Here is a 25236-nt window from a genome sequence, read left to right as displayed (position 1 = left end):
TTTAGATATTGATCAATTTTCTAGTTGTTTTTTTGTCCATAACTTGTCTTATTTACAGTACCATTTATTTGTGCTGTTTTTGTTTGTCATGTTCATTATTGTTTGCTGTTTTTGTGACTTAGTCTTCCTTTTTAACCCCTTTTTTAACCCATTCAGACACCTTTTCATTGCTCATCTTTTTAGTTTTAAAACTTGTTCTAAAACAGCTCTCCTTGCTTTCATTTCCCATGCTTGGTTACTTCCATGTACTGATCTCTGCTCCCTATTCCCCTTTCTCATTGAATTGAAAATAAATCCCTGTCATATTTGCTCCTGATAAGACTTCCGTTAGGGAGAAAAGAATCACCAACTGTAGACCAAACCGGAAACGTCTGCCAATCAAACACTAGAAGTTGTCTAAATCGATCCAAAGGTTTTGGGACCAATTCTCTATGCAGTGGTTGACATATGGTTGACAACACAGAATTAGACCCTTCAGCCCAACAATAGTGTTTATGTGCACTCGAGCTTCCTCCCATCTTTTTAATCTATATCCCATTGTAACTATCTATTCCCTTCTCCCTCAAGTACTTGTCCAGCTTCCCTTTAAATACATCTATACTATTCACTTCAGTCGCTCCCTGTGGTAGCGAGTTGCAGATTCTTACCACACTTTGGGTAAAGAAGTTTCTTCTGAATTCCTTATTGGATTTCTTGGTAACTCTTATTTTGATGGCCTCCAGTTATACTCTTTCCATAAGGGGAAATGTTCACTCTCTGCGTGTGTTTAGTTTTTAAAAAATTCATTTACGGGATTTGGGCGTCGCTGGTCAGGCCAGCATTTATTGCCCATCCCTAGTTGCCCTTCAGAAGCTGGTGGTGAGTTGCCTTCCTGAACTGCTGCAGTCCTTCTAGATGATAGTGGTCGTGGGTTTGGAAGGTGTCGTCTAAGGAACCTTGATGAGTTACTGCAGTGCATCTTGTAGAGGGTTTGAATGTTTGTGGAAGGAGGAACAATCAAGCGGGCTGCTTTGTCTTGTTTGGTGTTGAGCTTCTTGAGTGTTGTTGGAGCTGCACTCTTCCAGACAAGTGGAGAGTATTCCATTACACTCCTGACTTGTGCTTTGTAGATAGTGGACAGGCTTTGGGGGGCCAGGAGGTGAGTTACTCGTCGTAGGATTCCTAGCCTTTGACCTGCCCTGGTAGCCACAATATTAATATGGCTAGTCCAGTTCATTTTCTGATCAATGGTAAACCGCATGTCGATTGTGGGGGATTCAGTAATGGTAATGCCATCGAATGTCAAGGGACGATGGTTAGATCCTTTCTTGTAGGAGATGGCCATTGCCTGGCACTCTATGGCGCGAATGTAACTTCTGTTTCCAAGGAAATGAGTAAAAGGGAAACCAAACAATTTATATTTACTTATATACTGGAAAGTAGTCTGCGGGGTTTCCTGTGAATCTAAAATATTTCTACCTGTTAAAACTCCCACAACACAACAATCACTTTTTTTGTCAAATGTCCAATTGTATTTTTATCTTTGCTTTATCACCTATTGGAATGCTTACATCATGTGTGTTCTGATGCTTTAATTTCAAAGAGAAGACCTTGCCGTGTAAGAAAAAGCTGTCAGTTTTTGTTTCTTTCCAGATGGTCGTAAGATTTCAATGTAAAAAGACTCCTTTCAGATGATCGAATCCCTACAGTGCAGAAATAGTCCATTCGATCCATCGAGTCTGCGCCAGCCCTTGCTCCAATAGAGCACCCTACCGAGGTTCAATCCCCCGTCCCTATTCCCATAACCCCACCTAACCTTTGGGCAATATTAGTATGGCCAATTCACCTAACAAATTCACCTAACTATTTGATTTAGTAAAGTCATTTTTAAAATTCACTTTGCTGATACTTAATTACTGCACAGATATGAAAATCACTTATTATCACAAGTAGGCTTCAAATGAAGTTACTGTGAAAAGCCCCTAGTCGCCACATTCCGGTGCCTGTTTGGGGAGGCTGGTATGGGAACTGAACCGTGCTGCTGGCCTGCCTTGGTCTGCTTTCAAAGCCAGTAATTTAGCCCTGTGCTAAACCATGGCTTTTAAATGTGGACATACCGCTAACTCTGGATGAGTTGACTATGGCCCTTGAGTCCTTCGAGGAGAGTAAAACTCCCGGAGGTGATGGTTTACAGGCTGAGTTGTATTCGGTTCTGTATCGGCCCAGACCTGCTGGAGATATGCAAAAGTATGCTTCTGGCCAGGAGCATGTCAGAATTCATGAGGAAAGACACCATTACCCTAATCTACAAGCAGAAGAGGGAAAGGGAGGAAATTAGAAATTGGCAACGCATTTCATTGTTGAATGCAGACTATAAAATTCTAGATAAGGTCATTACCAATTGGGTCAGGTCTGCTCTGGAATTGGTGATCCACCCTGACCAAACCTGTGCTGTACCCGGCAGGAAGATCTCTGAGAGCCTCGCACTACAAAGGGATATGATTGCCTATGTGCAGAACAGGAGGATGGACACCTGCCTCATCAGTCTGGACCAGGAGAAGGCCTTTGGCAGAATATCACACACCTACATGTGCTCTCCAAAATTGGTTTGGGGAGGGAATCCGCAATTGGATCCAACTGCTCTGCACAAGCATCAATAGCGCAGTATCAATCAACGAGTGGGAATCAGAAAGCTTTCCAATTAAATCCAAAAGTCAGGTAGGGCTGCCCTCTGCTGTTCTGTTCATGTTATGCATAGAACCCTTTTCTGAGCCCATCGGGAAGGATTCGGGCATAAGAGGAGTCACGATCTCGGGTAGTGGAGGCACTCGCGTCAAAGCCTCCCTGTACATGGGCGATGTAGCCATCTTTTGCGCAGATCTGCTGTCAGTGCACAGACTGATCAACATCTGTGACCAGTTGGAACTGGCTTCAGGTGCCAAGGTAAATTGTGGCAAGAGCAAGGCCATGTTGGGAACTGGGCTAATTGATTCATTGCCCCCTTTCACCGTCCGGTCAAGTGGCCTGAAGGTGCTGGCAATATGGTTCGGATGGACCAGGGCATGTGTTATAAACTGGATGGAGCAAATGGGTATAATAACCAAAAACTGGGTATGTGGGAACGACGATCTCTCTCCATTGCAGCTAAGAAGCTGGTCATCAGTTGTGAGACGTTCTTGGTGTTGCTATACATGGTGCCAATCTGGCCTTTTCCTTACTTCTATGCTGTGACAATCATCCGAGTTATTTTCTGCTTCATATGGGAGGTCAAAAATGGACCATGTTCAAAGGAACACAATGTATAAACCGCTCGATAAAAGGGTGGAAAAACGTGCCCAACATTGCCCTAATCCTGATGGCCACCTTTGAGTGCGGCTGTACCAAGTTGTGCGTAAGTCCTCGGTTGCAAAGACCAAGTGTCACTACGTGCTGAGGTTCTACATGTCCCAAGTGTTGCAAATGATGGGTATGGCCAAGCTGCCGTAGAGCACTCCCAAATAGTTGGACCATGCCGTACCACCTGTCCCTTGTGGAAACATTTATACAACTAGACAACTTGGCCACAAGTTCATCAGATTGTGATTTGTGTGTAACATCCTGGATGCCCTACAGGAAAAGAAGATGGTGAGCAGACTGTCAATGTCATTTGGCAAAATGCCTAATCATAACTTTCAAACAAGATCTAGCATGGCTGGTGGTGAGACAGGCCTTCCCCATCAGATCCTTCCTACATGCCCGGAGTCTCACCTGATCTGCAAGTTGCCTTTGAGCTGACTGTGGTGGGGAAAAGACCACTGTCCATCTCTAAGTGGAATGTGCCTTTGGAAAGAAGGTCTGGAGAGAGATGGGTGGCTTTTGTCAGGGTTCATCCCAAGCAGCTCCTTGGCGCAGGACTGTGTTCAACAGGCTTTTCCCAGGGACGCACACTGAAACAAACATCAGCAGTTGCTGGAAGATCATCAACCCAATGAAACATGCTCTTTGGTCTGCCCGAAACCTATTGGTCTTGTGGATTGCCATAATTCGTGACATTTTCCTAATTGCTAGTTCACAAAAGAAGTAGGAGGCCTCTGACCCCATGAATCTAGTAGTGTTGCATTCCTATTTGCCTTAATTGTAAGTATACATTATGGAATCATGCACTGTAGTTTTTTGGGAAATTAGGCTTCTGTTGTGGTAAGCATGAAAGAAAAAATACATTGTTCCTTGCTATTATACAAACAAGTTTTTAGATTTGAAGCCAGAATCCCCTGGTGTGCATAAACATCTGTTAATTTGCATAGTTACTTGACTATAACTTTTTTCAATTTCTTTCTTTATTTGCATAGTTTGTAGACTATGAACCAATTAAGTTCCAGTCAACTGACAAAAAGAATTGAAAGAAAGGAAAATAGCTTTGAATACTCTAACACAGCAAATAAACTGTGAAGAACTGTTTCGGTGAAAAAAGCTTTTGCATGGGCCCAAGAGGCCACTAAAAGGGGGTTAACACAGCTTTAAGGGAAGATGCACCTTATAGACATTCATATGTATTTGTAATCCCCACCATTGAGTTGTGATGACAATATTGCTACAAACGTTGATTTATCTTGGTACTGTTAACCAAATGCTCTTTTTAAATATTATTCCACAGGTTCCATCACCCCGATGTTTGTTATGCTTCCTTGTGGCGGTCTTGGAGTAAGTTTTTTTCCCTTTTAAAATGCGTAAATAATGTCTTGTTTGTTCTTTCCATCTCAACGGCAACATAAATTGTTGCTTTGACTTCTACTCAGCAGATAATTGAGAACAGATGTCCCCTACAAACAGGAATTCAAGGTTTGCTGTACTAAGAATGTTGGCTAAACCACAATTGGAATATGTGTGACATTGTTCAGGGAACAGATTCAGGGAAATTAAATGATAACTAAAGAAATGTTCCTGATCTCACCTTAGAGCAGGGACTTGCAAAACGTGCGTAGGCCTGGTGGGTGTGAATTTACTCTGTAAATACCCTGATTCCACCAGACAGCTCAGTTCCCTTTCTCAGCTGTGAGGAATTGTTTATTAGAGGTTGACTACATTTCCAGAGGGTGGGAGAGAAATTTGTCCTCCTGACATACAGCAGCCAATTCAGACCAACATAACTAGCTGCATGGGAACCGTTGTTTGCATACCTCCGTTAGCCACAAATTATGTTTGGCACTGGGAGAAAACAAAGGAAGTCCAATTCTTTTCTTGCCAATTTCTTCCCCGCCCCTCAGCCTTTTTATGGAAATGTTGTCTCTTAATTGGATACAGATCATATTCATCCTCAGTATTTCAATTGAATGGTCATTATTCATAAATGACAGTATCTATTGGGAACAGCACATTTGACCAAGAATTGTCCTCACCAGCAGCCACACATACACATTTCTGGAAAAAATTATAATCTGCTGTAGGAGCCTTGATTTTGTCTTTGCAAAATGTGGGTCGTTGAAACCAATTGCTGTGTGTCTACCATTGCCTCAACCAAGTTAGGAGAAGTCAACACAGATTTTGGATCGTACCTTTTAACTTTTTGCTATACATAGCTCAGCTGCATAATGGATAAACATTCGATACCATTACAAGAGTTATATAATGTGTTAAATAAAGATACAATAATGAATTGATTATTTTTTCTAATTGAAAAATTCAGTTAATTCCATTCCAAGTTATTCTGTTCAGTGTGGGAATAAGCCACAGTTGTGTCCAAAGATCTGTTGGTTAGGTGATGTTGAAGAAATTATAAGTCAGCACTTATGAGTTTTCGCCAAAGGTCCTTTATTTAACACAAAGTTTGTGGGGGGATTAGAGGGACCACAGTCATTCCAAATGTCCCCACTTTACAAAGGTAAGGCGAGCAATTTATATGATACAGTAAGCAATATCTAGGACAAAAAGCACTCTTTAGATTAGCAAAAAGACAGAAAAGCGAGCAGGCCGGAGTTAGAGTTTAATAACAGGCCTTGAGTTCCTCGCCTAAGAAAAATAATAACTGTCTGCTGTCAGCAAAACAATGTGCAGCGGTATGCTTGTTTACATTGTATGACCTTCTGACTGTTTCATACAGAACTTCTTGACTAAAAATAAGGCTAAATATCCATCATGCTTTGCCAAGTGCCTATTGCCATGAAATATAGTCAAGCAGCTGGTTAAAATGAATACAGGGTATTAAGGCAACTAATCCGCCAACTAAAGTCCCTTCTACAATTCCCTCCTTGTTGATCTTGTTGACCAGGGGCTGGTTTAGCTCACTGGGCTAAATCGCTGGCTTTTAAAGCAGACCAAGGCAGGCCAGCAGCACGGTTCGATTCCCGTACCAGCCTCCCCAGACAGGCACCGGAATGTGGCGACTAGGACACAGTAACTTCATTGAAGCCTACTCGTGACAATAAGCGATTTTCATTTCATTATGATCAACACATTGTTAGTACATTACAGTGTCCTCAGCAGCAAAGGGTGGGCGATAATGTAAGGGGAATGGACGTATGATAGGCACCTGATTATTAAGTGGCTGGGACCACGGAGGCAATGCCGTCATATTTGCTCCCATGCCCTGACAACACCCCGAGCAACATTTAAACAGTAACCATACGACAATCAGGATTACAATGATTTTTTTTAATTTAAAAAAAAAAAAAAAAATTTAGTGTACCCAATTCATTTTTTTCCAATTAAGGGGCAATTTAGCATGGCCAATCCACCTACTCTGCACATCTTTTGGGTTGTGGGGGCGAAACCCACGCAAACACTGGGAGAATGAGCAAACTCCACACGGACAGTGACCCCGGGATTGAACTGGGACCTTGGCGCCGTGAGGTTGCAGGGCTAACCCACTGAGCCACCGTGCTGCCCTACAATGATGATTATAATCCAAATCACAATCCTCTGTCCTAATGTTCCCAACCACCTAAAGCCAAAGTCCCATCCCCCATCCGCATGCAATCGTGCTACCTCTCTACGAATGTGATCCACCAGGTTATCAATTTTCTCTGAGTTATCAGGGATGTATGTGCAGCAGTCACTGCCAATCAGGGCACAAGTACCTCCCTTTTCAGCTAACAAGAAATCAAGGGCCATCCAATTCCTGTAGGGCAACCGCTCTTATAGCAACCATCTCAGTTTCTATCTGGTTAACAGCTTCCGCAGTGTAATTAGCTACCTGCTCAAGGATGTCGCGTAATTTGCGTAGGTCGTATGCATTAGTGGCTATTCATAATGGTGGTATCATGATTCCCAGCATTTGTGCCCATGTCATAACACTTCGTGTCGTCCTGTGCTGTGGATGGTCCTGCAGTTACTGGACGTGATGTGCATAAGGGACTACATATCCCTAATAGCAGGAGCCCCCCCAAATTTCTGGTAACCACGGGTATGCCTTACATCCACAGATAAAATATATGCCGTTATATGCGGTCAGGTTTCCGTTACTATCAGTCACCATTAGTCTAATCGGATCCCCTCCCCAGGGGCCTCCACTAGTTCGATTTTCAACCGCTGACCAGTCATAGATGAATAGCCCTTTAACTGTAAGGCGGAGCATAGGGGGTTGCCAATTCAAGGTCTGGTCGCACTGACTCGTGCCTACTGGGTAGGTCTCATATGTTTTATGTTTCCTAAAGCATATACTACCCTTTGGGACTCCAATATAATTGGGAAGGATCAAACAGGGTGTCACATTAAATCTAGGCCACCACCATCCTTTAAACCTTTTCATATCGTATCCAGCTGATCTCCAATCTAACATATCCTGTGTATCTTCACCATGCCCTGTATTATTCAGTCGCAGGGCCCACTCTGCTATCTCGTTACTGGTGAATGGGATGGGTCGCACGGGGATGCCCTCTCCCGAGCATCTGGGAATTTGTGTACAAACCCAACAACTGGATTTATTTACCCTTTCTGCGTATGAGTGGGACATGTATATCAAGGTGTTAATGTTCAGTTTACCCTCTCCATGATGTTGGATTAATATGATAATATAAAAACATCAATGCCGTCATTCTCTTCAGGTCAGCGTTTTGCTAGTACTCTCAAAGTTCTGTATGATGTAGTTTACACGAGTTGCGTGGATCCCATCTGGCTTTTCTTTTACTTTAACGGCTGTTTGGGTTGTTAGCAGCACTTGGTAGGGTCCATTCCACCGAGGAGAAAAATAATCTTTGTTTAGTGTTTTCACATATACTTGATCTCCAGGTTTAAAGGGGTGTGTATTTCCCTCTTTTGGATGCATCTGAGCCTGTCACACCTTTTCATGTATATTTTTTTCAGCGGTTTCACACATGGCCTGGGCATATTTTAGTGATGCCTCATCTGCCCATATTAAGGTTACTGCCACTGGGGTCATTGGGGGTTTTGTTCCAGTTGTCATGGGGTGTTCCATTAATATCTCATACGGGGTTAAGCCTGTATTGCGATTTTTCTGATTTATATCATTTGGTCGGTTTGCTGACCCATCGGTGGAAAAGATGATGTCTGGATTTTCTAGTGGGTGACTCAATAAATCAGGGCAAGGGGTTGTGGTGGCTTCAGCCAATTGTACACAGTCATGATGAAACAAATGTTCTTCTTCTGAGGGCACGGGTAAGAGTGCAGCAGGGTTGATAGCTGGTGCTCGCTTGTAGGTAAAGTTAGTCTTCGAGAGAAGGATTACCTCGTACCCAGTGCTTCGAGCCGCAGTAAAATGCTGCATTGCGGATGAATTAAGCAGCAGCAAAACAGAGTGAGGAACCAATACTGTACACGAGTGGTCGAGTGCAAGGGGTACTGATTGTTCTACTATGGCTGCCGTGGCTGCTACTGCTCTTAAGCAACTTGGCATGTCCTTTACCACTGCACATAGGGCGACCGAGTAATAGGCAAGGGGTCTTTTCCCTCCTCAATGCTCTTGGACCAGGACCCCTGTTGCAAATACCCCTGCTTCATTCACATAAAGAGTAAAGGGCTTGGTGAAATTAGGAAGTCCCAAGGCAGGGGCACGAATCATGGCTTGTTGCAAATTACAAAATGCTTGCTCCCTCTCTGGGGTCCAGGTAACAAATGAAGGGGCGTCATGTAGGGTAGCCTTGTACAGTACTGCGTCCATCTCTCTATAGTCCAGCATCCACTGCCTGCAATAGCCCACCATTCTGAGGAAGGTAAAGGTTTCCTTTTTCATGTGTGGAGTTGGAACCCTTGCTACAGCCTGTATTCTTTCAGACCCAAGCCTCCACTGTCCTCGCTGAAGCTGAAATCCCAAATACTGAACTGTCTCTTGACAGAATTGCAGTTTGTCCATTGAGACCCTATGCCAGATGTGATAATAACAAAAGGGTATTCTGTTGACAAACTAGCCCTCCCTCTGAGGCTATCAATAAATCATCATCATATTGAGGGAATGTTGAGCCTGCAGACAACTGGCACTCGTCCAAGTATTTTTTAATACATAGAACATAGAACATTACAGCGCAATACAAGCCCCTCGGCCCTCGATGTTGCGCCGACCTGTGAAACCACTCTAAAGCCCATCCACACTATTCCCTTATCGTCCATATGTCTATCCAATGACCATTTGAATGCCCTTAGTGTTGGCGAGTCCACTACTGTTGCAGGCAGGGCATTCCACGCCCTTACTACTCTCTGAGTAAAGAACCTACCTCTGACATCTGTCTCAATTTAAAGCTATGTCCCCTCGTGATAGACATCACCATCCGAGGAAGAAGGCTCTCGCTGTCCACCCTATCCAATCCTCTGATCATCGTGTAGGCCTCAATTAAGTCACTTCTTAACCGTCTTCTCTCTAACGAAAACAGCCTCAAGTCCCTCAGCCTTTCCTCATAAGATCTTCCCTCCATACCAGGCAACATTCTGGTAAATCTCCTCTGCACCCTTTCCAATGTTTCCACATCCATCCTATAATGCGGCGAACAGAATTGCACGCATTACTCCAAATGCGGCCGCACCAGAGTTTTGTACAGCTGCAACATGACCTCATGGCTCCGAAACTCAATCCCTCTACCAATAAAAGCTAACACACCGTACGCCTTCTTAACAACCCTCTCAACCTGGGTGGCAACGTTCAGGGATCTATGTACATGGACACCGAGATCTCTCTGCTCATCCACACTGCCAAGAATCTTACCATTAGCCCAGTACTCTGTCTTCCTGTTATTCCTTCCAAATGAATCACCTCACACTTTTCTGCATTAAACTCCATTTGCCACCTCTCAGCCCAGCGCTGCAACTTATCTATGTCCCTCTGTAACTTGTAACATCCGTCCGCACTGCCCACAACTCCACCGACTTTAGTGTCATCTGCAAATTTACTCACCCATCCTTCTAATCCCTCCTCCAGGTCATTTATAAAAATGACAAACAGCAGTGGCCCCCCCCAAAAACAGATCCTTGTGGTACACCAGTAGTAACTGGACTCCAGTCTGAACATTTCCCATCAACCACCACCCGTTGTCTTCTTCCAGCTAGCCAATTTCTGATCCAAACTGCTAAATCACCCTGAATCCCATGCCTCTGTATTTTCTGCAGTAGCCTACCGTGGGGAACCTTATCAAACGCTTTACTGAAATCTATATACACCACATCAACTGCTTTACCCTCATCCACCTGTTTGGTCACCTTCTCAAAGAACTCAATAAGGTTTGTGAGGTACGACCTACCCTTCACAAAACCGTGTTGACTATCTCTAATCAAATTATTCCTTTCCCGATGATTATACATCCTATCTCTTATAAATCTTTCCAAGATTTTGCCCACAACAGAAGTAAGGCTCACTGGTCTATAGTTACCGGGGTTGTCTCTACTCCCCTTCTTGAAAAAGGGGACAACATTTGCTATCCTCTAGTCTTCTGGCACTATTCCTGTAGACAAAGATGACTTAAAGATCAAAGCCAGAGGCTCAGCAATCTCCTCCCTAGCTTCCCAGAGAATCCTAGGATAAATCCCATCCGGCCCAGGGGACTTATCTATTTTCACACTTTCCAGAATTGCTAACAGCTCCTCCTTATGAACCTCAAGCCCTTCTAGTCTAGTAGCCTGAATCTCCGTATTCTCCTCGACAACATAGTCTTTTTCCTGTGTGAATACTGACAAAAAATATTCATTTAGCACCTCTCCTATCTCCTCGGACTCCAAGCACAACTTCCCACTACTGTCCTTGACTGGCCCTACTCTTACCCAAGTCATTCTTTTATTCCTGACATATCTTCTAGAAAGCTTTCGGGTTATCCTTGATCCTACCTGCCAAAGACTTCTCATGTCCCCTCCTGGCCCTTCTTAGCTCTCTCTTAAGGCCCTTCCTAGCTAACCTGTAACTCTCGAGCGCCTTAACTGAACCTTCATGTCTCATCTTTACATAAGCCTTCTTCTTCCTCTTGACAAGCGTTTCGACTGCTTTAGTAAACCACGGTTCCCTTGCTCGACCACTTCCTCCCTGCCTGACAGGTACATACTTGTCAAGGAGACGCAGTGGCTGTTCCTTGAACAAGCTCCACATTTCCATTGTGCCCATCCCCTGCAGTTTTCCTCTCCATCTCATGCATCCTAAGTCTTGCCTCGTCGCATCATAATTGCCTTTCCCACAGATATAACTCTTGCCCTGCGGTATATACCTATCCCTTTCCATCATTAAAGTAAACGTAATTGAATTGTGGTCACTATCACCAAAGTGCTCAGCTACCTCCAAATCTAACACCTGTCCTGGTTCATTACCCAGTACAAAATCCAATATGGCCTCGCCTCTCGATGGCCTATCTACATACTGTGTAAGGAAACCCTCCTGCACACATTGGACAAAAGCGAACCCATCTAAAGTACTCGAACTATAGCGTTTCCAGTCAATATTTGGAAAGTTAAAGTCCCCCATAACAACTACCCTGTTGCTTTTGCTCCTATCCAGAATCATCTTTGCAACCCTTTCCTCTACATCTCTGGAACTTTTCGGAGGCCTATAGAAAACCCCTAACAGGGTGACCTCCCCTTTCCTGTTTCTAACCTCAGCCCATACTACCTCAGTAGATGAGTCCTCATCAAACGTCCTTTCTGCCACCGTAATACTGTCCTTGACTAACAATGCCACCCCTCCCCCTCTTTTACCATCTTCCCTGCGCTTACTGAAATACCTAAACCCCGGCACCTGCAACAACCATTCCTGTCCCTGCTCTAGCCATGTCTCCGAAATGGCCACAACATCGAAGTCCCAGGTACCAACCCATGCCGCAGGTTCACTCACCTTATTCCGGATACTCCTGGCATTGAAGAAGACACACTTTAAACCACCTTCCTGCCTGCCGGTACACTCCTGCAACTTTGAAACCTTACTCATGACCTCACTACTCTCAACCTCCTGTACACTGGAGCTACAATTCAGGTTCCCAAGCCCCTGCAAACTAGTTTAAACCCTCCCAAAGAGCATTAGCAAATTTCCCCCCAAGGATATTTGTACCCCTCTGATCCAGGTGTAGACCATCCCGTTTGTAGAGGTCCCACCGACCCCAGAATGAGCCCCAATTATCCAGAAATCTGAAACCCTCCATCCTGCACCATCATGTAGCCACGTGTTCAACTCCTCTCTCTCCCTATTCCTCGTCTCGCTATCACGTGGCATGGGTAACAACCCAGAGATAATAACTCTGTTTGTCCTAGATCTAAGTTTCCACCCTAGCTCCCTGAATTCCTGCCTTACATCCCTATCCCTACCTATATCGTTGGTACCTATGTGGACCACGACTTGGGGCTGCTCCCCCTCCCCCTTAAGGATCCCGAAAACACGATCCGAGACATCACGCACCTGGGAGGCAACACACCAACCGCTAGTCTCTCTCGTTCCCACAGAATCTCCTATCTATCCCCCTAACTATGGAGTCTCCAATGACTAATGCTCTACTCCTCTCCCTTCTGAGCAACAGGGACAGACTCTGTGCCAGAGATCTGTACCCCATGGCTTACCCATGGTAAGTCTCTTTCCCCCCCCCCCCCCCAACAGTATCCAAAGCAGTATATTTGTTACTAAGGGGAACGACCACAGGGGATCCCGGTACTGACTGCTTCCTCCCAGCCCCTCTCACCGTCACCTATCTTATCTTTATTCTTCAGAGTAACTACATCCCTGAAGCTTCTATCTATGACCACCTCTGCCTCCCGAATGATCCGAAGTTCATTCAGCTCCAACTCCAGTTCCCTAACGCGGTTTCTGAGGAGCTGGAGATGGGTGCACTTCCCACAGATGAAATCAGCAGGCACACTGACGGCGTCCCTCACCTCAAACATTCTGCAGGAGGAACATTGCCTTCCCTGCCATCCGCTCTAGATTAAAAAAGAAAAAGAAAGAAAGAGCTTACCTGTTGTTCACTCCCCTTCTCAGCAAGCACTCACTCAGCAACCTCTGCGCCCCGCACAATAACACCTGAGGGAAAAGAAAAGAAAAACTCCTTACCTGTCACCAGCCAATCCCTTACCTGCAGACCGTGACGTCACGGTTCAACTTCTTTCTACTTCTACCTGCTCTCGAGCCTTCCTCTTGATCTTTACAGCGGTTGGGTTTTTTTGGTTAGAGGAGGGAGTAGGGAGGGAAGCACTGAAGAAGTGTTTTGGGTTTAAGTGTCACTTGACAACAGCTCCTCCACAAACCACCTTCAAGCTAGGGTGAGCACAACAGCATATGCAAATTTCCCCCACAACAGCCCATCAGCAGCTCCGCTCTACTGCCCTCTGCTGGATGCTTGTCTTCACTTGAACAGCTAGGGTCTCTTGCTCGGGTACATCTTCAAGTTAGGATGAGCACAATGGCGTATGCAAATTTCCCCCGCGACAGCCAATCAGCAGCTCCGCTCTACTGCCCTCTGCTGGATGATTCTGTTGATTCCGATATACAAAGGCAAATAGATATTGACTTTCTGGGTGCAATGGTATGGAGAAAAAGGCTGAGCATAAATCTATGACAGAGAAGGTGTCTGCTGTTGGTGGTATAGAAGACAAAATTACATTTGTGTCCGGCACCAATGGAGCAATCGGGCTAACAATTTTATTAACGGCTCTGAGATCTTGCACAAACCACCACTCGTTGGGTCTTCCTACCTTTGGAATGGGGAGTATAGGGGTGTTACAGGGGCTTTGTGTTCTCTTCAGCACCCCTTGCTGTAATAGTGCATTGATCACTCCCTCTATCCCTTTTTCTGCTTCCAGTGCGAACCAGTATAGTTTTAAGCAGGGCAGGGCATTGTTCTTCTGTAAACTCACCCTATGCGCTGGGGCAGAATGTACTTTTCCAACATTTTTTGTTGGGCTCATAGATGTGCCAGTACCTGGGCCAGGACTGAAGGGAGTAAATGATGGATGTTGTGGGGCGGTTGTTGTCTTTCAAATGTAGCGGGCCATTGTTCCTCTTTCCAGGTCTCTCTGCCCTCCTGTTTGCCATAAAACTCTTATCAGGCAATTTTGTCCGTCTACTTCAACATCAATCTGATGTATCACCTTTTTTTTTCTGGCCTCTTTCATCAGTTCTCCAATTTGCTTTGCCTTAGTGGGATGTCTTACGGCCAATGTTAAATGGGGTTCTGAAATTAAACCCATCCTAAAGAGGTCCCTCTGACTATCGGTCAACTGTACTAACATTCCTAATCCCACAACACCGAAAAATAAAAATGGTGTGACATGCAATGTTGTCTGCTTTCCTAGGTGACATTGCGCTTTTAAATTGTATGCGGGCTCATCCTCACGAGCATACCAAGCCGTGCAGTGGATCACGATATTCTCTCGTTTGGACTCTCTCAGGTGTTTTAATCGCTGTGCCCAAGGGTCATTAACCTTTTGTAAGACTTCCTGCAGTTTAAAAATTTTTTTTTTTTTTTTTTAACAGTGGCACTGTAAGGGTTAATGCTCAGCTGCCAGCATACAACACAGACACAGAGCGATCTGGCTCTTGGTCAGAAGCTATTAAATTCAAGAACTGATGAGCGCGTATCTGAGGCAGTTCCATGAACATGCCATTGTTAGTGCAATGTATTATTGCCCCCAATTTGCAGAGTGTCTGTCTGCCAAGCAGAGAGAGGGCTAGTTTTTGAAATAATCATAGTATCGACCAGGGGCTATCATCAATTTCCAGGTTAGTCGGGCGTGATACAGGTGTGACAGGCTCTGTCATGGGAATACTGGCTACTCACACAGTGACAATAGAAGACTCAATGGGGGTTAGTTCCACGGAGGGGGGCACAGACAACATAGTAGCACTGGTATCGATCAGAAGGTCCACATAATGATCTCCTATTTTAACCGTTGTCATAGGCTACTGTCTCTTACTGAATTGGACATTCTGATCATGGCCACCTGTACCACCTTTTCTCCATGACACCCCTATTGGTTTTGATTAGGGTTCGGGTCAGAGTACGTAAAGGGAGGCAGGGGAGGGGGCATGTCTCCTAGTGGGGTGCATCCTTCCTGGGGGTTAAAGTTACATTCACGAGCCCAATGTCCCTTTGCCCCACATCTTCTACATTGATCCTGGGATCTATCCCTCCTTTGCCACTGTCCTCTGCCTTACCCCTACCTCTCTGCTCTCTGCTGACCTGTTGACCCCGATCCTGCCCACTCTTTCCTTGGTAGAATTGCCCTGTGATTCTAGGCTTTTGATCTTTGGGGGCTGTGTACAGTCCTTCTCGGTCCATGTTTACCAAGGAGGTAACCACTGCCGTCCATGGCTGTGTTTGCCAGGTGAGATTAATCATTTTGTAACTTTGCGCATGCTCTGGTAGCATGCAATTCAATAATGTCTGCACCACTAAAGGTCCATTGTCTTCCAATGCAACACCGGTATGTTCCTCCCAACAGTTCTTAAAACTGGCCACAAATTCGGGCAACCTCTCACCCTTCTTCTGCAAACACTGTGTCACCTTGCCTATGTCACTATGCTTCTTGGCCCCTTGCATGATAGCCTCTTTCCCCCCATTTGCTAACCAGTGTTCAAGGGACTCTTTCCTTCATTTAAATGATCATCATTGTAAGCCCAGTCCCTGTTTATGCCGGGTGGAACTGCAATCCCATCCTTCAAAGCTGGCCAAGATGCACCATAAGAGTATTTTAGAAGCAGCAAAACATCCCCTGGGAGGGGACTATAAATACCACACATTTAAGTCAATTTCCAATGATTGATTTTATAGCCATTAGCTATTCTTAGAGATGTATATTTTACTTTGTCAATTCAGAAAAGGTCATCTGTCTGTTGAAATGGTTAATGTTTCCTGCAAAACCTAAGGGGGCGGAGAACTTGGAAAGATGCCATTTACGTCTTTTCACGTAATTTAAAAACTTATTCATATTCAATTTTATTTGTGAAGGCACTTTCTTTTAAACTGATTTTAATTTCCAATGTTTCAGTGCATTAGAGAAATCTCAACACAAATCACTTAAGTTATATACTCGGACTCACAGTGACAGACGATAAAAAATACAACCCATTTAGCACTTTATGCTTTGACCAAAATTAATTGGTTAAACAAAACACACATTCTCACAGCTCACAAATATCCCAGTTAACCGTGAGCCTTATCTCACGGCTACAGAAAATCTGAATTCCCTTTTCGACAGGAACCCATCTGTTACGCTTTTACCTTAATCTTCTGTTTACTTTTAGTCCCCTGTTTTTTTTTCCTGAGAGCGGGTCAGCTTCATTAGATTCCTATGCAGGACATATAGGTTTTCCTACCTCATTCCGTTGCTTTACGATTGTTTCTTTTCATTTTCTTACTCATTTTGACTCCCTCATCTGTCTTCTTTAAGGAGTTCACCTTCTTTCTCGCTCCGGATGTCTTTACTGAGGCTTCGGGACGACCTGTGAGGGGGCGTCGAGTTTATTGCTCATCGTTCCTTCTGAAAAATATTTTAGAGCATATACATATAACAAGGACCACGGGAGATTATTATCAAATACTACAAGGAGCGCACACCGATGTTAGTCCTTTTGCGAATCTCGAACCCTTCTGATTGTTCAGTTTGGGGTTTTTTCAGTCTCTAAGGCACCTTTGTTCTTCTCATGCAGCTATCAGTAATTTATTAATTAAGATAACTCTCCTAGCATGAGTCACTGGCCAGTAATTAAGGCTGCTGAGCCGCAGACTCCCCTTTCAGCTGGGGTCGCGCTATGGCACTCTCCCTTTCAGCTAAGAGAGTCTCTGTTTAGAGATTCGTTTCAGGGTTCACTTCCCAGTAAATTAGGGAAACTGCAACGACTACGCCAATTTGTTGAAGAAATCATAAGTCAGCACTTCGAGTTTTCAACAAGTTCGTGTGGGGATTAGAGAGACCACAGTCATTCCAAATTTCCCCGCTTTACAAAGGTAAGGCAAGCAATTTATATGATGCAGTAAGCAATATCTAGGACAAAACGCATTCTTTAGATTACCAAAAAGACAGAAAAGCGAGCAGGCCAGAGTTAGAGTTTAATAACAGGCCTTGAGTTCCTCGCCTAAGAAAAATAATAATTGTCTGCTGTCAGCAAAACAATGTGCTTGTTTACATTGTATGACCTTCTGACTGTTTCCTACAGAACTTCTTGACTAAAAATAAGGCTAAATATCTATCATGCTTTGCCAAGTGCCTATTTCCATGAAATATAGTCAAGCACCTGGTTAAAATGAATACAGGGTATTAAGGCAACTAATCCGCCAACTAAAGTCCCTTCTACAGGTGGGGTTATGGGGATAGGGCAAGGGTGTGGGCCTAGATAGATTGCTCTTTCAGAGTTTTGGTGTATTTCGATGGGCCAAATGGCCTCCTTCTGCACTGTAGGAATTCTATGGATTCTCAGTTCCCCTGTGAGCACTTAGAAACTCTGACTTGCTTTAATATTCTGGCTGTAGATGCAACAACCTGCTGTATGTTAAATGTTTTGATGAAAACTTTTAATAATAGTATGTGGCGCTAATGCTATTTGATTAGAATTGTTAGAGCAGTATTTTTAGAGACCAGTTTTAATTTTTAAAATGTTGTTTTGACTGACTCATAGATGCTAGTGCTGTGTGAGTGTAAAATAATGTTAAAATGATAGGGAAAAACTCAAAACTCATCAGTTTGTTCCATTCCTATCAAATATTCTCCCATAATATGCCTGTGTTTCAGCAAGTGAAAATGCCTTGTGCGTTATATAAAAAAATACAAAAAGCTTTGAAAGAAATGCCAAGAACTATTTCCCACGTAACGTCTCATGGTAGCAGTTGTATCTATTTAGTTGAACGTGCTTCGAGTGCTCCCAACAGTTATTAACTATTTAAAACTTTAATTTAAAAACAAATTTTCTTCATTTTGCTTCCACAAATATTCTTAGTAAAAAGAGTTTGACACATCTGGCAGTTTTGTAAGACAAGTGACTTGGAGATAATGAAGGTGACTTCATTTCTTTCTGAATTGAGTGTTTGTAAAGGACAGGGCAGCGGTAGAATCCCAACTTGTCACAACAGTGTGAACTTCCCAGAACTAGTGTTCACCACTCTCCCAATCTGCTCAATAAACAAAAGAATTGAGAGGCACAAAGACAGGCCTAACAGCATTGGACTTAGCGTGCGTGTGAATGGAAGTTCCTTAGCATGTGTTTTTATGTTGAATAGTTTACTCGCATACAAATACATTGTGGTTTCACTTAACACCAGACCCTTGTTATATACATGGGAAATAGTTTTTTTCAAAGCTTTTTGTATTTTTTTAATTTAATGCACAAGGCAACAGCATTTTCGCTTGCTGAAACACAGGCACATTATGGGAGAATGTTTGATAGGATTGGAGCAAACATGTGGTTTTTTTCCCCTCATCTTCACATTATTTTACAAGACTATCAATATATTTTATGGCTGGACTTTTTCAGTTCTGTTGACACCAACCTGCAATTCTCCGGATTGATCTGGCTGTCATTTCTAATCTCATTTCTCTCTTTTGTTCTCTGTATTCTCTTCCCCTCTAACTATTCCCTCCATTTTACTTATCTATGCTCTATCCTAGATTTTGTAACTGCAGAATAGAATTCAGTCAGCTTAATTGTTGAGGTGGATCACAGCTTGAATATCATCTCTACCAGCCTTTAACCCTCAACAAAAATCTGGACGTTCTGTGCAACTGTCTCTCCTTCATTTAGCCACTTTTGGCATGAGAATTGTGAACTTTGAAAAATGATGAAACAAGGCTGCGCTTCAAAGATAGGTCCTCACTTACTGAACAGATTCACATTTACTGACTGCAATATTCACATTTCCTGTTCGTGGTCCAATCATGTTCTTCTGACACTTCTACCATCTATGGCCTTAGCTTACCTGCTGTTGCACCAGTTATGGTAAATATTTAAAATAAGCACCTGACCAGCCTTCAGTTTTCCACTCTCTGATAATTTCAACTAATCCAATCCTCTTGTGTCCATATCCTAACTAATACCAATTTATCTTCACCCATCACCTGAGTGTTCACTTGTCTACTTTGACTCCCAGTTTGGCAATGTTTAAAATTCTTCTCCTTGTGCTCAAATCCCTTCATGACTTTTGCCCTCCCTTTCTCTACCCTCCTCCAGCTTTAAAGCCACCCAAACTCACCACACTCCTCTAATTCTGGCCTCTTGCACATTCCCCATTTTAATCACTTCATCATTGGTGGCCACCCCTTCAGCTACCATAACCCTAAGCTCTGGAATACCCTCCCTAAACCGCTCAGCCTCTCCTTACCTGGTCTGGCCTACATATGACTCTAGACCCACAGCAATGTAGTTGATTCTTAACTGCCCTCTAAAATGCCCCAACAAGCTTCTCCGTTCACGGGCGATTAGGGATGTGCAACAAATACTATACTTGCCAGCAACATCCACATCCCTGAAAGAATAAAAATAGATCCATAAAACATATCCGCCTCTCAATGAGATCTGATATAATCCTCAATTCCACTTTCCTGCTTTATCCCCATTACCTTTGATTTCCTTACTGATTTCAAAATCTTTCCCAGCCATAACGACCCAGCCTCTACAGCTCTCTGTGATAACGAATTGCAGATTCACTACCCTCTTAAATGGGTGACCCCTTACTTTCCCACCAGAGGAAACATCCTCTCAGCATCTGCCATGTCCAGTCCCCTGAGAATCCTATATGTTTCAATAAGGCTGCCTCTCATTCTTCTAAACTCCAATGAGTACAGGCCCAACCTACTCAACATAGCCTCATAAGAAAATCCCGCCATACCCAAGATCAACCTAGTGAACCTTCTCTGGATTGCTTCCAATGCCAGTATATCTTTCCTTCGATAAGGGGATCAAAACTATTCATATTATTCCAGGTGTACTCTAATGGTGCCTTGTATAGTTTTAGCAAGACTTCCCTCTACTTCCATAGACTTCTATCTACTATTAGTTAAACTTGTCACCCCAGCTTAAATACTGCATGTTGCAAAACTATTTGACCAAGAATATGTGGAATCACAACCCAGGCTGCTGACCACATAGGCCTATTCTTTGGTTCATGTGAGTGTTACGTGATCCAGTCTACATATTGTGGTGACTTAACAAAGTTTGAAAGACAACTTTTGAAAGAAAGATTCTCCGACCCCCCCGCCGGGTGGGAGAATCGCCGAGGGTCGGCGTGAATCCCGCCCTCGCCGGCTGCCGAATTCTCCGGCACCGGGGATTTGGCGGGGGCGGTAATCGCGGCGGCCGCTGGCAGCAGCCCCCCCGACGATTCTCCGGCCCACAATGGGCCGAAGTCCCGCCTGTTCTATGCCGATCCCGCCGGCGTAAATTGGAGTTGGTCACTTACCGACGGGACCTGGCGGCGCGGGCGGGCTTCGGGGTTCTTGGGAGGTCGCGGGGGGGATCTGGCCCCGGGAGGTGCCCCCACGGTGGCCTGGCCCGCGGTCGGGGCCCATCGATCCGCGGGCGGGCCTGTGCCGTGGGGGTACTCTATTCCTACGCGCCGGCCGTGTATGCCTTCGCAATGGCCGGCGCGAAGGTGAACCCCCCTGCGCATGCGCGGGGATGACGTCAGCGGACGCTCCCACGCATGCACGGACCCGCGCCAGCCGGGGCCGGAGGGCGCCAAAGGCCTTCCACGACGGCCTGCGGGGCGCAAACCACTCCGCCGCCGTCCTAGCCCCTGAAGGTCCGAAGGATTCCGCACCTTTGGGGTGGCCCGACGCCGGAGTGGTTCCCTCCACTCCACTGCGCCGTTTCTGCCCGCCCCGCCGATTCCCAGAGAATCCTGCCCAACAATGCACATCCACCTCCTCAAGACCTTTTTTAAAAAATCAATTTAGAATACCCAATTCACTTTTTCCAATTAAGGGGCAATGTAGCGTGACCAATCCATGTAGCCTGCACATCTTTGGGTTGTGGGGGCGAAACCCACGCAAACACGGGGAGAATGTGCAAACTCCACACGGGCAGTGACCCAGAGCCGGGATGGAACCTGGGACCTTGGCGCCGTGAGGCAGCAGTACTAACCACTGCACCACCATGCTGCCCTATCCTCAGGACCTTTTAAGGGTGCCACCATCACCAAGACCCCAACCATTGACATCCTGGAGAGTATAATTAGCAAGAATGAGGGACTTCAATTATATGGTTAAATTGGTAGACTGGGGCTGTTCTCCTTGGAGAAGAGAAGATTGAGAAGAGATGTGACAGAGGTGTTCAAAATCCTGAGGCATCTGGATTAGGTAGATAGGGAGTAACTGTTTTCATTGGAGAAAGGATCGAGAACGAGAGGGCATCAAAGATAATTGGCAAAAGAAGCAACAGCGACATGAGGAAAAACATTTTTCACGTAGCGAGTGGTTAGCATCTGGTATGCACTTCCTGAGTGTGTGGTGGAATCAATCATGGCTTGCAAAAGCAATTGGATTATTATCTGAAGAGAAAGAAATTGTGGGCCGCGGGGGCGGGGACGACGACATGGGAGTGTGTTGCAGAGAACCAGCACAGGCACAAAGGCTGAATGGCCTCCCGCGCTGTAACCATTCTATCTCTCTCTCCTCAGTAAGATGCTTCTGTTTTTAAAATACTTTATTCCAAACATTTGTAAAACTGCAACAAATAAAATACGAACGCCACAAAATCACAATCCACAGTTTGTACAATTTTCCCCCCTTTTATCACCCCGACCCCCACCGCATCTCGAAGCCCTCCGCTGACCCCCTCAACTCAAACTTAACCTTCTCCAACTGGAGAAAGTCATACAGGTCCCCCAGCCAGGCTGCCATCCCCGGAAGTGTATCCGACCTCCAATTTAACAGGATCCTTGGCCGGGCAATTAGAGAGGCGAAGGCCACAACATCGGCCCCGTCCACTCCAGAAGCTCCGGCACTTCTGATACCCCAAAAAGCTCCACCATAGGGCCCGGCCTGACCTCCACCCCCACAATCTGAGATAGCAACCCTAACACCTCCTCCCAGGATCTCAGTAAGATGCTCCTTAAAGACACTCCATAAACCCTGCTTTGACCAGATGTTTAGTCATTTATCTACTTATGTAACTTGGTGTCAGTTAGTTTGATAATGCTCCTTGAATATTTATTATATGTTAAAGGTGTTATATAAATGTTTCTTTAAACTGGGAAATTAAAGTCATTTATTCTGCCTCATCCAAATAAAATTTTGCTTGATATTATGCCCTATTTATTTTGTCAAGACAGTTGTTTATTTAAAACTCAGTGCAAAGCAAAATCAATTAGATGCTGAAAATAAGCTAAATTGCCTACTTTAGTTTGGCGCCTGCTTAAATCAGAGTCCTACCTACACCAAGGAGTAAAGTTACATTACTAGGAAATTACTGGCATCATATAGAGATACGTTTGCCAACAGTTTTCCTTTCCTCCTGCTCACCCCACTCCCATTCACTTCATGAATTAGGATGCATAAAGCCTAATACACAATGAGAGCACAAAATGAATCCAGATATGGATGGATGGCAGCAAACCTCAATTGCAGGCAAGAGACTTTATTTTGTTCAAACCTGACCAGGGCATGTATCAGACTGGTACGATATGTATGATATTTTACATTGCTCAAATATCTTGACTATTTTCATTAAGCATGTATAATCCTTTACCTATTGTCTGCATTTTAAAGGCAGCATTGCCTCAGCTAACTTGTTTAAAAAGTGACTGGCATTTATGTAAGCCCCTTTGTTAATTCAGCAGTTCTTTGTTTTGGTGATTAGGTTGACAGTGATACAATTTGGAATGAGATCCACTCATCTAGTGCTGCACGCTTGGCAGCAGGCTGTGTGATTGAGCTTGTTCTTAAAGTGGCGACTAAGGAATTGAAGGTGAGTCTTTTTCTTAACTTAAGCAATAACTAATAAATGGGAAGTTATGAAAAGGGAAATTCACCTAGATGTAGAAAACGCTGCCATTGGATCCGGGACACTGAATATAAACATTTACAAATTTTAGAGTACTAATGTTTTTGGTCACCTGGTCTAAATTACTTTTACACCCTTTTATTTTATTGGTAAGTTGGGATATTTGTGTTAGCTGTGTCTCAATGGTAGCTCTCAGAAACAGGGTTTTTGAGAGTTCAAGTCCCACTCCAGAGACTTGTACATAATCCACGTTGACACCCCAGTATAATACTGGGGAATGCTTCACTGTTGGAGAGATGCCGTCTTTCGAATGAAACATTGAATTGAGGCCCCATTTGTCTCATCATGTGGGTATAAAAGATCGCTTGGCAATAGGCAAAGAAGAGCAGTGGGCTTCTTCCCATTGCCTTGCCAATGTTTATCCCTCATCCAATGCCTAAAACAGATTTAGGGTCAATTAGCAATTACTGTTTGTGGAAACCTGCTGTGTACAAATTGGTTGCTGTGTTTTCTACATTACAGCAGTGACTACACTTCAAAAAGTGCTTAATTGGCTTTGGAATGTTCATAAGACCATAAGACATAGGAGCAGCAGTAGGCCATTCAGCCATTGAGTATGCGCCGCCCTTCAGTGAGATCGTGGTTGATCTGATATGTTCTGTTGTCATGACGGGCGCTATAGAAATTCTTAATTTCTGTCAGTTAACAGTATGCATAACTTGCAATATGGGACAGATTCTTCTAGGCCTATGATTGCTGGTCTGTATAATTCATTTCAGCCATAATAAGAAAAAATTAGAATTGTCACAGATCCACCTGGGAGATGAAATTACAAACATAAATTAATTGAATTTATAAAACACCTTATCTAAACCACATCCCAAAGTACTTCACAGTGTCATGAGAATGTTGTTTTAAGAAATGTTTGGCTGCTCATGTTACTGCAGTGATGTCAGAGTGTGGGTGGAGCTGAGCTCTGGTTCTGCTTTTTAGTTTCACTTTGAGAAAAGCTTTGGTGTGTCTGTCTTTTTAGTTTCGTTTTTCAGTGTGTTGCAGCTGAAGTCAGTCAAAGCAGCTGTACTGTTGATCTCTCTGCTATGAAGGACTATCTCTTGATCATTTGGTGAATTCAGAAATTTAAATGTTTTCAGTATTGAATGTAAACCCTGATGTGCTTCTGTTTAAAGTTGTTAAGTCTTTTGAATGTCAAAAGGACAGCTTGAAGGATTACGTAGTGTTGTATTCTTTGCGGGTTATCTTTGAATTAATGGTGGCTAAGATATTCACTGCTTGTTTTAAAAAGGTTAACTTGAATTCATAGAATAAATATTGTTTTGTTTTTAAAATTACTTTTCCATTTCTGCTGTACCACACCTCTAGAGTGGGCCATGTGCTCCCCGTACCACAATCTATTAAAAGTTGTGGGTCAGGTGAACTCCATGATACACTTTGGGGTTCTCTAAACCCTAACCCATAACGATTGGGGCTCGAGGGGGATAAAAGTCGATCTATTGGATTGGCTTAGTGAAGTTAAAGACAGTGAGGGGTGAGCATATTGTGGTTGCTTTTCAGGTGTGGTATTTTAGTTTAAGTAGGGAGTGTGTTGTGGACAATGGCTCTTTCAGAGGCTCAGATGTTTTTCGGGGTGGAGACGGTCACACGCAGTACCTTACGGACTGAGACTAAAAGCAGACTGGTAGATTTGGCAAAAAACATTGCAGTTAACATTACCTGACAAAATGCGAAAAGATGAGGTAATTATGGCGGTGGCTAAGCATTTAAAGTTGCCTGAGATACAGTCTGACTCATTAGAAATGGCAAAGATCCAGTTGCAGATTAAGCAACTTGAACATGAAAAAGAATTAAAGCAGGTTGAATATGCAATGAGAGAAAAAGAAAAGGAGAGAGAAGAAAGAAACAAAGAAAGAATAGCCCTAGCAAAAGAA

General features: G+C 44.0%; 1 protein-coding gene across 1 annotated transcript in view; it reads left to right on the top strand.

Moving 5' to 3' along the window:
* Window positions 1-25236, top strand: part of LOC140407090 (histone deacetylase 4-like) — a 111874-nt gene that overhangs the window by 32997 nt on the left and 53641 nt on the right. Inside the window, exons 4-5 of the mRNA XM_072494825.1 lie at window positions 4613-4659; window positions 23147-23254. Coding sequence (XP_072350926.1) covers window positions 4613-4659; window positions 23147-23254 — 155 coding nt within the window. The remainder of the gene's footprint in view (window positions 1-4612; window positions 4660-23146; window positions 23255-25236) is intronic.

This window comes from Scyliorhinus torazame, chromosome 2, assembly GCF_047496885.1.
Source record: "Scyliorhinus torazame isolate Kashiwa2021f chromosome 2, sScyTor2.1, whole genome shotgun sequence".
Classification (NCBI taxonomy): Eukaryota; Metazoa; Chordata; class Chondrichthyes; order Carcharhiniformes; family Scyliorhinidae; genus Scyliorhinus; species Scyliorhinus torazame.
This window is presented reverse-complemented; position numbering and strand designations above follow the sequence as displayed.